Source organism: Argopecten irradians, chromosome 6 (assembly GCF_041381155.1).
Source record: "Argopecten irradians isolate NY chromosome 6, Ai_NY, whole genome shotgun sequence".
NCBI classification, from domain to species: Eukaryota; Metazoa; Mollusca; class Bivalvia; order Pectinida; family Pectinidae; genus Argopecten; species Argopecten irradians.
Genome location: NC_091139.1, coordinates 41,275,992 through 41,289,317, shown reverse-complemented (window position 1 = coordinate 41,289,317; position 13,326 = coordinate 41,275,992). Strand labels below are relative to the sequence as shown.

The 13,326-nt window shown below is 37.8% G+C and overlaps 1 protein-coding gene across 1 annotated transcript in view; it reads right to left on the bottom strand.

The window, feature by feature from the left end:
* Window positions 1–2,588: 2,588 nt before the first annotated feature.
* LOC138325906 (hillarin-like) overlaps window positions 2,589–13,326 on the bottom strand; it is a 46,662-nt gene continuing 35,924 nt past the window's right edge. The window contains exons 3-8 of the mRNA XM_069271914.1: window positions 12,525–12,752; window positions 11,045–11,212; window positions 10,452–10,534; window positions 8,611–8,754; window positions 7,860–8,015; window positions 2,589–7,265 (exon numbers count right to left, since the gene is read on the bottom strand). Of these exons, the coding sequence (XP_069128015.1) occupies window positions 5,705–7,265; window positions 7,860–8,015; window positions 8,611–8,754; window positions 10,452–10,534; window positions 11,045–11,212; window positions 12,525–12,752 (2,340 nt within the window). The 3' untranslated portion in view covers window positions 2,589–5,704. The remainder of the gene's footprint in view (window positions 7,266–7,859; window positions 8,016–8,610; window positions 8,755–10,451; window positions 10,535–11,044; window positions 11,213–12,524; window positions 12,753–13,326) is intronic.

Below are 13,326 nucleotides of genomic sequence, written 5' to 3'. Positions count from 1 at the left end.
GAGAGGGAGCTTATGTGATCACTTGGCATCGATGTTGGAAATCCCAGGTTAAGGTTTTGGTGCAAGTTTTGTAATACTGTTATCTGCTACAACTGACATTGATTTCTGCAATCATTTGGGATTATTAGCCCACTATCGTCAGATGGTGGGCTATTCAAATCGATTTTCGTCCATGGTCCATCCATTAACAATTCTTGTTATCGCTATTTCTCCGAAAGTACTGAAAGGATAATTCTTAAATTTCATATGTAGGTTCCCCTAGGGCCTTTCTTGTGCATATGACGTTTTGGGACAGATTGGTCAACAAGATGGCCGCCAGGCAGTAAAAGTTTCTGTCACTATTTCTCAGAATTTGAAAGTACTGAAGGGATCATTCTCAAAATTCATATCTAGGCTTTTCTAGAGCCTTAGTTGTGCATATTGCGTTTTGGGACTGATCAGTCAACAAGATGACTGCCAGGCAGCCATCTTTGATTTTGATAGTTAAAGTTTGTTATTGCTATTTTTCAGAAAGTACTGAAGGGATCATTCTCAAATTTTATATGTAGGTTCCACTGGGGCCTTAGTTGTGCATATTGCGTTTTGAGACTGATCGGTCAACAAGATGGCTGCCAGACAGCCATCTTAGATTTTGATTGTTAGGTCACCTGAGACGAAGTCTCAAGTGACCTATTGTAATCGCCTTTTGACCGTCATCGTCCGTCTTGCGTTGTCCGTCGTTTGTCCATAAACAATTTACATTTTCGACTTCTTCTCCAAAACTGTTGAAGCAATTTCAATGAAATTTTGCACAAACCTTCTAAGGCATAAGGCCAATCAAAATTGTGAATTATATGGTCCCCACCCCCCAGGGGGCTGTGGGAGGGGCCAAAAGGGGTAGAATTGAGTAAAATTTCAAAAATCTTCTTCTCTAGTCGCAGATGTGGTAGGATCAAATACTCTTCATAGGTAGAAAGGTCTTTTACAAAAATTGTGAATTATATGACCCTGGGGTCTCTAGTTTCCCCCTGGGGAGGAGGTTAAGCTTACTATAGTTTATATAGGGAAAACACATTTATGAGCATTTTTTGCTCAATTTTCATTGGAAACGAGTCAAACTTTGTTAGAATTATTAGCCTGAGATAGCATTTTAACATTATATCCATATTGGTCCAGGCCGACCCCCTGGGGGCAAAGGGGCCGGGCCAAAAAAGGTCAAATAGGCTAAAACTTCAAAAATCTTTTAAAATTCTGGAAATAGTAGAATCAAATAATTATAGATTGAAAGGTCTTAAGGTGTTTTATAAAAATTGTAAATTATATGACCCTGGGGTCTCATGTTTCCCCTTGGGGAGGGGGTCAAGTTTGCTATAATTTATATAGGAAAAACAAATTCATGAGCATTTTTTGCTCAATTTTCATAGGAAATGAGTCAAACTTGGTTAAAATTATTAGCCTGAGATAGCATTTTAATATCATATCCACATTGGTCCTGGCAGACCCCCTGGGGGCAGAGGGGTGGGGCAAAAAAAAGGTCAAATATCGGCTAAAACTTAAAAAATCTTCTAAAATTCTGGAAATAGTAGAATCAAATAATTATAGATGGAAAGGTCTTGAGGTGTTTTATAAAAAATGTGAATTATATGACCCTGGGGTCTTACGTTACCCCCTGGGGAGGGGTCAAGTTTACTTTATTTTAACATATTTGTGAACATTATTTGCCCAATTTTCATAGGAAATTAGTCAAACTTGATTAGAATTATTAGCCTAAGATATAGCATTTTAACATCCATATCCATCCTCGATGACCCCCTGGGGGACTAGAGGGGCAGGACCAAATAGGGTCAAAATGATTAAAATTTCAAAAAATACCTCTAAGTTCACAGGTTTGATGGAAGCAAATACTCTTCATAGTCTAAAAAGTCAAATTTATAAATCACTGACCAACTTCAAGGCCCAGCATATAGTGTTTATATGTCTTTAATTTGTTCCATTATATATTCTAACTCGGGTGACCGTTAAAGCCCATGGGCCTCTTGTTGAAGTTTGTTGTTGCTGTTTCTCGGAAAGTATTGAAGGGATCATTCTCAAATTTCATATGAAGTTTCCCTGGGGCCTTAGTTGTGCATATTTTGATTTGGGAATGATGCGTTAACAAGATGGCCACCATCTTGGATTTTGGTAGTTGGAGTTTGAAAAGTAAAGAAAAGATCAATCTGTCAATTGTCAGACATAGATCGGTGCAAAGATCCCTCGTGGATTTCTTGTAATTGTTGTGATGGGTGTTGACAATCATTTAAAGGATTGAAAGCAGGATTTTCAGAAATTCAAGAGGCCCAATGGTCTGAAGAATTAAGTTATGTAATGATATTTCTATATTTTATTATACTGGAAAATTACAAGGAACCTGAATTAAATCAACAACCCTTCAGAGGCGAGCTTTGCTAAAGCTTCAGAGGCGAGCTTTGCTTTCACAAACAGCTCTTCTTTTCAATAATTTATTGCAGTAATATGTAAAGGGAAGTAACTCTGTGATAATGCTAAATAAACTGCTCAAAGGAACTCCTTTATATCAACTGATCAATGGAAAAATAACAAAAAACATGACATTGGTATAGATATCATTTTAATTAGCAAATAAGATAAACATGTGAAGTACACTTGTACTCCAAAAGAAAGAAAACATGACAAAGAGATAAATAACAATAGGTGGTTTTTTTATATCCTAAAGCCAGATTATCCATTAAATATAATTTGGTTAATTCTATACAGTACATTCTTTAATATATCTTGAATCACAATTTTTTAGAATATGTACAATATTAAGCATTCATTGGAGACAAAAGTGTTTATATCTTGTCACCAAATTCTTCTCATAATTTTGTAAAGCCTCCCACAGAATTCTTGGTGAGAATTTAATATGTGAATCTACATGTAAATCTGTGTATATGTTTCATCTAGTACTATTTCTTTGAACTCTAATGATATTTGGTTTGTAACCAAACCACTTTACATTACACAGCAGGAAGCAGAAACTGGGTTAAACACCAAAACATATCTGTTTGCCGGTAGACAAAACAAATATGACATATTCATAAAGAAAATTGAATAAGTTTCAGTGTAACATACTGTGAACCCATGGATGTACTAGACAAACAAATTTTGCAAAAATTACTTTACATAACAATTTCTGTTGACCTGAGACAAAGATGTAATATTATAAACCACCTGTAAGTTGTGTGCTAACTCAGTTTATCTTTGGAGTGAGAATCAACCACAATTACAGTGAAATTCCTATTCAATTGTAAATCCACTATAGTAAATTCTCTGATATGATTTGAAACTAAAATTATGAAATTTATTAAAGCTAAAGAAATTTAATTTGGGCTTACAGTATTAGGATATTGTTATGGCTTATCAAGACATTAAATCACAGTAAAGGAAAATATTAAAGTTAATCACCACAAACATTAGTTATTGTAGAAAAAGTATGGACTTTACACATGATACACTAATTAGGCTCCACGAGAAGGGCAGTTAAAGCTCAATGTGGGACAGAAACAGGGGATGGAAAATGATTGTCGGGAAAGCTAATAGGATAGAATATCCCAGTAAAAAGTGTGCTAATTCTGCAATGATACCGAGGAAATCGATGGAGGTAAATAATAGCTATTGTAACAATTAACAACAAATTCTTCTTGCCTGCCACAGACTGGTGTGTGTAAACGACGTACAAAATCTAATATCAGTATATGGTTGTAATATTCAAGGTAATGTCCAGAATAAAATTCAAAACAGTAAAGGTTGAACGCGTCTACTGTATGTTGCAGACACTTGCTAGGGTTTTCAGCCATCTTAATCACATGGAAGATGGGAAAGTTTTCTTTACACCAGATGTTTAAACATAACAGACCCGACAGTGTATCAGATATTTAACAAAATTAACTGGGTTTGGTACTACATTAAAATTGACATCTGGTCCAGTGTGAAGCTGATTATAGCAAAATACAATTTAGGGACATGATCAATGCTTATTTCATCATAATATCAACACTTAATATCGGGCTAGTGTTCTGGTATGATATGCATTTCGTAAATGTTTGCGTCAAAAAACCTGCTTTACATATATATATTCATTTATGCATATAAATTCATTTATGCATATAAATTGAAAACTTGACAATGAATATGAGGATTATATAGGTGATAAAACAATAACAAATCTGTTAAGGTGTAACAGCTTAATATCATCTACCTTCATCATCATTTACACTAGCTTGTAATATATTACATTGTACCCCCACTAAACCAGACTTATGTTGATTACAAAGTATGCTACATTATTTTTAAATATAGTAACATTGCTTTAATATATTCGTAATAATTACAATTGTACTTGGCACTCAAGCATAAATAGTTTAAGGACATTAACATTAGACATTTTTCACATCTACATACCGGGTATATGTCTTATTAGTTATGAACCGATAGCTACCACATACATACTTTGCTATACTTTAACATTTTGATAAAACTTTGATTCAAATGAAATTATTTACAAGATTGTTAACTATGTTTTCCTGTTTGTTTCCTTCTATTCAATAATGGTTAAATATCACAAATAGTAATGGAAGCCAATTTCCTCGCTATTAGGTTGTGAACTATATACCTACATGTACAAAACATTCGAGCAGAACCAGAAGTTTTGTCATTTAAATTGAGCTTACAAAAGTACAAAAACCGGAATTCCACACTCCCAAGTTAAACACATTACAGAAAGTATGATTTCTTACACATGAAAAATTTCAGGATAACATAGAGTCTGCTTTGGTGCACTGTACTACACTAACTATAGACAGAAACAATTGGCCATGTAGTCTTCTTGTCATCTCCAGAAACGTAGAGTCAGAAATCATTTACTGATATTAATATGTATATCACACCTGGTTTACTGAGGATGTCTACGAGTTTGTTTCCTGTTCCATTTAACAGTCATAATATCAAAGCATGTGCCAGGTTTATTAGGTGGAAAAAACGACTGACCTATGGTCAGTACCTGACAACTACCCAATGTGAGTTTTGAACTTGCACCCAGATGTTGAATTGTGTCGGACATCTTAACCTCTCTGCCACCAGTACCCTCACCTTCTGGCACAAAATGAAGTCAGAGGTAAATACGGTAGTTCTTCTGTATGGCTGAATTACTCCCCATAGGGTCTCAAAGTAAAGATAATTATGTTCACATGTACTTTATAAGAATGTAACATATGGCACTTTTATAGAAAAAGAAACTTGTAAAAAATATTTCTATTTTATCAGAAAATTTATATTCCAAGCACTATGGTTGACGTAAATAAGTGTAAATTCTAAATTGGAAGAAAATTTGACTTAACAGAAGCGAGTGTCAAAAACAGCATTTACAATTAATATACAAACAATATTTTGATTATAATATAATGGGAAAATTATGACAAATGTTAGTGTATATGTTTAACTTTGTACTATGAGAGAAAGTTCATTAGATAATATATATGAATGATTTGGTTTCTAATATCATTTCCATTATAATAAGTTTAGGCCACAGACACACATCACTAACACACATCCAGATATACCAGATCAATACCCTGTAGTCTCTACACTCAAATGTTTGTTGTGTCAAACATACAACATTCAATCGAAAATTCAAAACAACGGTCAAAGCTACCTATAGAATGACTTCTATTTATTTCTTCTCTTTGTCCGACTTCTTGAAAAGACCTTTTCTGAATATGGATGACGGTCTCCTCTCCTCTGGCTTAGCTGTGCCGTTGGATTCTTTTGAACTCTTTTTATAGACGACTAAGAAGTTGTACACGTTAGGACATGACTGATCATTAATATCCTTCTTTGTGGCAAACAGTGACAACATGTAGTTGCCAGGAACCGGGACATTCACAAAAAACCTAACTTTGTTTTGATCTTCTGTCACCATGGATACAAGTTCATTCTTCTCCTCATCTGGCTCCTTAAGGAAATTATGCGACAGCTTGACCTTATTTGGCACCGTCAGGTCGATTGTGCATTGGTTCGATTCAGAGCAGGTAATCTTTGGTTCCTTTGGTGACAAAAGTTTCAGGCCATATTCCTCGAAATGGGATGTGGGTCCCCATTTCTCCTTCCTGGCGACTTGCTTTGATTGTACTCTAGGGAGATCGACCGGATTAGACACTTTAACACAATTTAACAGGAACTTAAACGCGTGCGACAGCGTGGTGCTGTCCCCAGCATCTTTAGGTCGCGCGTACACATCCAGACCAAATTGACCAGTCTGCGGAGGATTCACTCGCACCATCAATGTATCGCCGTCTACTGAAGAATGCACAAACGGATCTAAAACCTTGCTCTCAAAAACATTTGCTTTTAGTTTAGCAACAAAGTGAAGTGGTCGAGGAATCTTGGCATACAGTTCAATTCCTTCCTCAACGTTGATAATCCCTGCCTTGGGGTTATCGGGTGCGTCACCAAGCCCACTTTCTGAACTCCCACTGTCTGATAGCTTGTCTGATGTATCATTAACTGAGGAATGATCTGTAGTGGTTCTACCAAGGTGTTTCAGTTGTTTCATTTGTATCCCAAAATGTCTCTTCCCCTTCAGGGGGCCCCATTCTCCAGAGGCACAATCGGGGAGAGGGTGCATCTTACCCGACAATTCAGGGCAAGTCACTTTAAACTTGCAGGCACATTTCAAACGGAATGGTGATATACCGGAACCAGAATCGTCAGTATTCCCAAATTTATTACTTTCTTCAATTTTGTTTGCAAAGATTTCAAAGAAAAAGTCTCCGGTTGTGGGTAGGTGTATACTAAACATGACAGTGTTGTGGATCATGGTCTGAAAGACAAAGCGTTCCAGGCTGGACCCCCGATAGGTTGCCTCCATTCTTTTCTCCTTGTCTGCAAATCTTAACTGATAATAGAACACCAAGTCGTTCTCCAAGCTCTCGGGAATCTTGAGTTTGATGTCACATCCTCCTTTAGCAGACGCATCCAACACAGCGGTCATCCCGTGGTCAAAGTGCATTCCGAAATGAAAGAAGACGGAACGGACGAATGGAAGTGCTTCAAATTCCTCCTTAGTGATGGGGTTCTCCAGGAGCTGCCATTCGGGTTCCTTGGACCAGAATTCCTGGATAAACTCATCTGGATCAGTGAGGAAGTAATGTTCGTCATACTGGTAGCGAATCTGGTCCTTGGAGGAAGACTTGACTTTGTCCTTCTTCTTGTCTTTGTTCAGCACCAAGTGTCTGTAACACAGATACAAGTTAACATCAAGACAATTGGCAAATTGAAGTCCCTACCATTTGAAACTATATACCATGATGTTTTGTTACCAGAAGAATGTGTCAATATACCAGTTATGAAGTTCTGATGCTTTATATCATAAGACAGAGTCCAGGCAAGGTTTTTCTTTAATGTATGTCAAAGGTCAAAGTATAGGTAATTACACCTGGGTGGTCTCAAGTATAAAGTGCAACACCTATTGACTTGGGAAAGAACCCAAGTTTAAAGGTTGAAATATAGACCACAGTGACCTGATTTTGGTAAACAAAACCACATCACAAAGGTAAACATCATTACCCCCTACCCTACCTCCAAAATCTCGGGACAGACTAATAAAATATTGAGGGACCACATCTGATGTTTTATCATGCAAAGTACTTCTATAAGTTGTCATTGAACAAATTGATCACAGGATATATTAATGTTTTATCAAATACTACAATTACCAGTAGTTAAACACATACACAATTAAGTGAAAAACTTTGACTAATGCTAAAACAGGTGCCTGTATATCCTAAAGCTGACATTGAGTTGTCCAATATGTACAGTTTATTTACCTGGCGCCCCAGTTACACTGTATCAGTCTCCAGTCTCCGTCTATAAGGACAGCGTTCCAGGTATTCTGGAAAGTCTCCGGCTGGATCTTCATTCCTGGTTCATATCCTACACTCTTCGAGTGACCTTTGATCTCAACACAGTGCAGACCGGCATAACTGTAACACAAACATATACATACACCGCCCTGTATACATAACTGTAACACAAACAAATACATACACCGCCGTGTATACATAACTGTATAACACAAACATATACATACACCGCCCTGCTTACAAATTATCATATTTCTGGGTTTATGTACTATATATATCCCGTTATTTGTAGGGAAAACCTGCCTTAGCAACCATCTCTGTATAAAGACCACCTGCTTAATAAGACCACTTTTCTAGGTCTCTGTCCCTTGGGTGTACTTTATAGACAGGTTTTATTGTATACAGGGTATTGTATTGTCAAAAAGATTTCCATACCAACATTCATATAATAAGTGTCATAAGGAAAGATTTTTATCTCTAAAAGTTAATAATACCAAAGATAGAATTTGCCAGAGGTGATTGAAGTACACACTGATATTTGTTGTGTTCTGTGATAACATTTTATGTACGCTTTGTCACCTTTCACTTTATTGTATCACCAATCAATTTCACCCGAGTAATCAATATAAATAAATAAAATATCTACCCAATTTTTCAATTTAATAGGCAAGAAAATTACTCTAGAAAATGCTGAAATCTGTCATGCGTGACCCACCTGCACAGCCTCATAAATAGAACGTGATAAGTTTCTGTGCCGAACTTGATGCCACGTAAAAGGCCCATAGGGTTGTCAGTGCCCAACGTCTCTTCAAAGTCTATCACATTGAGATCTTTGACAGTCACCCATCGATATAAAGCCCTGTAAACAAAAAAAATATCATAACATTTTATTAATCCCATTAGCAAATTTTAATGTCAAATAACTCTATTGATGGAGCAGATGTTATACCAAAGGTACAAGTTTGCTAGTACAGGAGGACATTTATACTGACCAAACTATGCCAAAAGCCACCAGTATACAATACCAGTATATTGGATTTTTAAAACATAATCTTGATTACCATTCAATCCAGAAATTGGTCATGTGTGGTTTAAAGATCAAAGTTATTTACATTTGTTGCAGCTCCCACCCCTAACATCCCCACCAGACACATCTCTACCCCCTACCCCCAACTAATTACATAAATCTCCCACCCCTAACATCTCCACCCGACACATCTCTACCCCCTACCCCCAACTAATTACCTAAATCTCCCACCCCTAACATCTCCACCCGACACATCTCTACCCCCTACCCCCAACTAATTACCTAAATCTCCCACCCCTAACATCTCCACCCGACACATCTCTACCCCCTACCTCCAACTAATTACCTAAATCTCCCACCCCTAACATCTCCACCCAACACATCTCTACCCCCTACCCCCAACTTATTACCTAAATCTCCCACCCCTAACATCTCCACCCGACACATCTCTACCCCCCTACCCCCAACTAATTACCTAAATCTCCCACCCCTAACATCTCCACCCGACACATCTCTACCCCCTACTCCCAACTAATTACCTAAATCTCCCACCCCTAACATCTCCACCCGACACATCTCTACCCCCTACCCCCAACTAATTACCTAAATCTCCCACCCCTAACATCCTCACCCCTTTCCACCTAATTAGGTATGTATTTGACGTCCCTGACTTCACTGCCCCACTCCCTTCCCACCTCATTAGGTATGTATGTGACATCCCTGACTTTCTCCCACCACTAACTTCCCCCATCCGCTTCGCACCTAATTAGGTATGTTTGTGACGTACCTGACTTTCTCCCACCCCTAACTTCCCCACCCCTTCCCACCTAACTAGGTATGTTTGTGACGTACCTGACTTTCTCCCACCCCTAACTTCCCCACCCCTTCCCACCTAACTAGGTATGTATGTGACGTACCTGAATTTCTCCCACCCCTAACTTCCCCACCCCCTTCCCACCTAATTAGATATGTATTTGACGTCCCTGACTTCACTGCCCCACCCCCTTCCCACCTTATTAGGTATGTATGTGACGTCCCTGACTTTCTCCCATCCCTAACTTCCCCACCCCCTTCCCACCTCATTAGGTATGTTTGGGACATCCCTGACTTTCTCCCACCCCTAACTTCCCCACCCCCTTCCCACCTAATTAGATATGTATTTGACGTCCCTGACTTCACTGCCCCACCCCCTTCCCACCTCATTAGGTATGTATGTGACATCCCTGACTTTCTCCCACCACTAACTTCCCCCATCCGCTTCGCACCTAATTAGGTATGTTTGTGACGTACCTGACTTTCTCCCACCCCTAACTTCCCCACCCCTTCCCACCTAACTAGGTATGTATGTGACGTACCTGAATTTCTCCCACCCCTAACTTCCCCACCCCCTTCCCACCTAATTAGGTATGTATGTGATGTCCCTGAAATCACTGCCCCACCCCCTTCCCACCTTATTAGGTATGTATGTGACGTTCCTGACTTCACTGCCCCACCTCCTTCCCACCTAATTAGATATACATGTGACATACCTGACTTTCTCCAGGTCTGTCTTTAGATTCTCTGTCAGCTGTTGTACCAATTCTGTGTATGTGTACTGCTCATTTTCAGCAACCTAGAAAACAAATGATATATTCTTGTAGAAGACTAGGAAGAATCTATGATAATCTTTTTTTAGTTTTGTATTTCCAAAATTGAAAAGGAAAACATGTTAAACTTCAATAAATTGGTATACATGTATTGTATACTTCATAAACATGCATGAAGTGACATAAATGCTCCCGCCATAATATGTAATATGACCAGATCTTGACCCAACTTGACAGGACGGGAGAGACATGCAAGACTTTATGACAGGTAATTCAGATATCTACCAAATGCCGAATGAACCTGTTTTACTCATAATATTTAATGCTGTTAATATATTTACTTAATCTAATTGATCCTCAGTATTTTTGAAGTGGTTCAAATTTCTTCTGGAGATTTGTATAGTAAGGTAACAATGTTATGATTCCGTTTACCAGGTACCTTTATATCATTTTAAGAGGTCCTTCAAATCCTTACACTATAGATATGATGAACATTTCTGTTATTAATCATCTTATAGAACACCTAACCTCCTCACCTTAATAACATCCTCGTCCAGTTCGTTGAAGATGGACACATCTTCGTAGAGTTCGTTCTTGCGACATGACGGAGGTTTAGGTGAGGGGAGGTCCGAGGACGGAAGTCCGAGAGCTTCAATTACTTCCTCAACCAACTCCTCCTGTTCCTCGTGTCCGTTAATCCCGTTCTGTAACACAAACACGGGTCTTAGTTCCGCTTCGAGAATGACCAATATAGATAACTCAAAGAGGCCTATAGAGGGCCTGTAATACTCATGTAACAAGGTCATCCAAGCTTCATGGATTATTAATGTGTGAAGGTCTAAAATGCTATGAGAGATGGTGGATCCATGTATATACATACCAATTTATTATGGAAAAAAACAAAGGAAATAAGTATCAAAACATTGTGATTCTGCGACATTATGCAAACCATTAGTTTTATTCAGTGTTTCCTAGTGTTTCAGCATATGGTTTGGTATGATACTGTAAGGTATTTAAGGACAGTGCCATGAGATATGTGTGTGTTTTGGAAGACTGCTGCACATTTATTGTACTCTCTGTGTGATAGTTTTTGAAGACTGTTGTACATTTGTTGTACTCTCTGTGTGATAGTTTTGGAAAACTGCTGTACATTACATTTGTTGTGATCTCTGTGTGATAGTTTTGGAAAACTGCTGTACATTACATTTGTTGTGCTCCCTGTGTGATAGTTTTGGAAGACTGCTGTACATTTGTTGTACTCTCTGTGTGATAGTTTTGAAAGACTGCTGTACATTACATTTGTTGTGCTCTCTATGTGATAGTTTTGGAAGACTGCTGTACATTTGTTGTACTCTCTGTGTGATAGTTTTGAAAGACTGCTGTACATTTGTTGTACTCTCTGTGTGATAGTTTTGGAAGACTGCTGTACATTTGTTGTACTCTCTGTGTGATAGTTTTGGAAGACTGCTGTACATTTGTTGTACTCTCTGTGTGATAGTTTTGGAAGACTGCTGTACATTTGTTGTATTCTCCATATGATAGTTTTGAAAGACTGCTGTACATTTGTTGTACTCTCTATGTGATAGTTTTGAAAGACTGCTGTACATTACATTTGTTGTTCTCTCTGTGTGATAGTTTTGGAAGACTGCTGTACATTTGTTGTACTCTCTGTGTGATAGTTTTGGAAGACTGCTGTACATTTGTTGTACTCCCTGTGTGATAGTTTTGGAAGACTGCTGTACATTTGTTGTACTCTCTGTGTGATAGTTTTGGAAGACTGCTGTACATTTGTTGTACTCCCTGTGTGATAGTTTTGGAAGACTGCTGTACATTTGTTGTACTCTCTGTGTGATAGTTTTGGAAGACTGCTGTACATTTGTTGTACTCTCTATAACCAGAAGTTTTGTCTACATTATAGTGCCATCTCACTGAATCATACATAGGGACAGAATGAAGAGATGGTAACAGTAACTTTGTGTACAACTACCGAGCCAATATAAATACAATATCTTGTACTGTTTCTTTTTCCTGTGCGATTTCCTCCACGATTTCCTGTTTGATCTCCTCCTTTTTAGCGGCCAGTAATTCTAACATCTGTTTACTCTGTCGGGCCACCATGGTGGATGTCACTTTCTGCTCCTTCTCCCTAATCCTCATCGTCATCGACTCACGCTTCTTGTTCCTCTTCTCATTGATGCTGAACTCCAAGTCCTTCTTCTGGTTCTCAAAGTGCAGTGTCATTTGCTACCAAAGAAAAGTATACATTTATTATCACCAGTTTAATGAAATAATTACAGAAATCTGATCAACATATTTTCTTCTGAAAAGTAAAACATTGTGTACAGTAACTAACCCAAATTGTTAATTTGACCTATGGCTCTTAATTTTCAGTGTCATGACCCCCAAATTCCATTCAGATGTACATTTAAGGTCACTTACACTTGTGTGGACAAAATCTACAAATGCATTTTTTGAAGGACAGATCAATTGCTGAGCTTTTTTTATTTTGCACAAACTTTTAATGAAAAGATATACCACATATAAAATGTTCTCAGATATGTATTGTAGATTTATTTTGACAGTATCTTGTGCCACATTTTGGAGAAGCTCTTTAAAACTAAGAGAAGAAAGTTCACTGTCACATTTCATTTCATTTGTTTGAGGGCAAATTTTACATGTTCTTTTACTATTTTGTGCATGCCATAGCATAGGCTCATTTTAGAAAGTAATATTAGAAAATGACATTTAAACATGTGTTTCAAGACCACCCAAGGGATAAATAAAAAGTGCTCTCTATTCCAAAGTGGTCTTTATACAC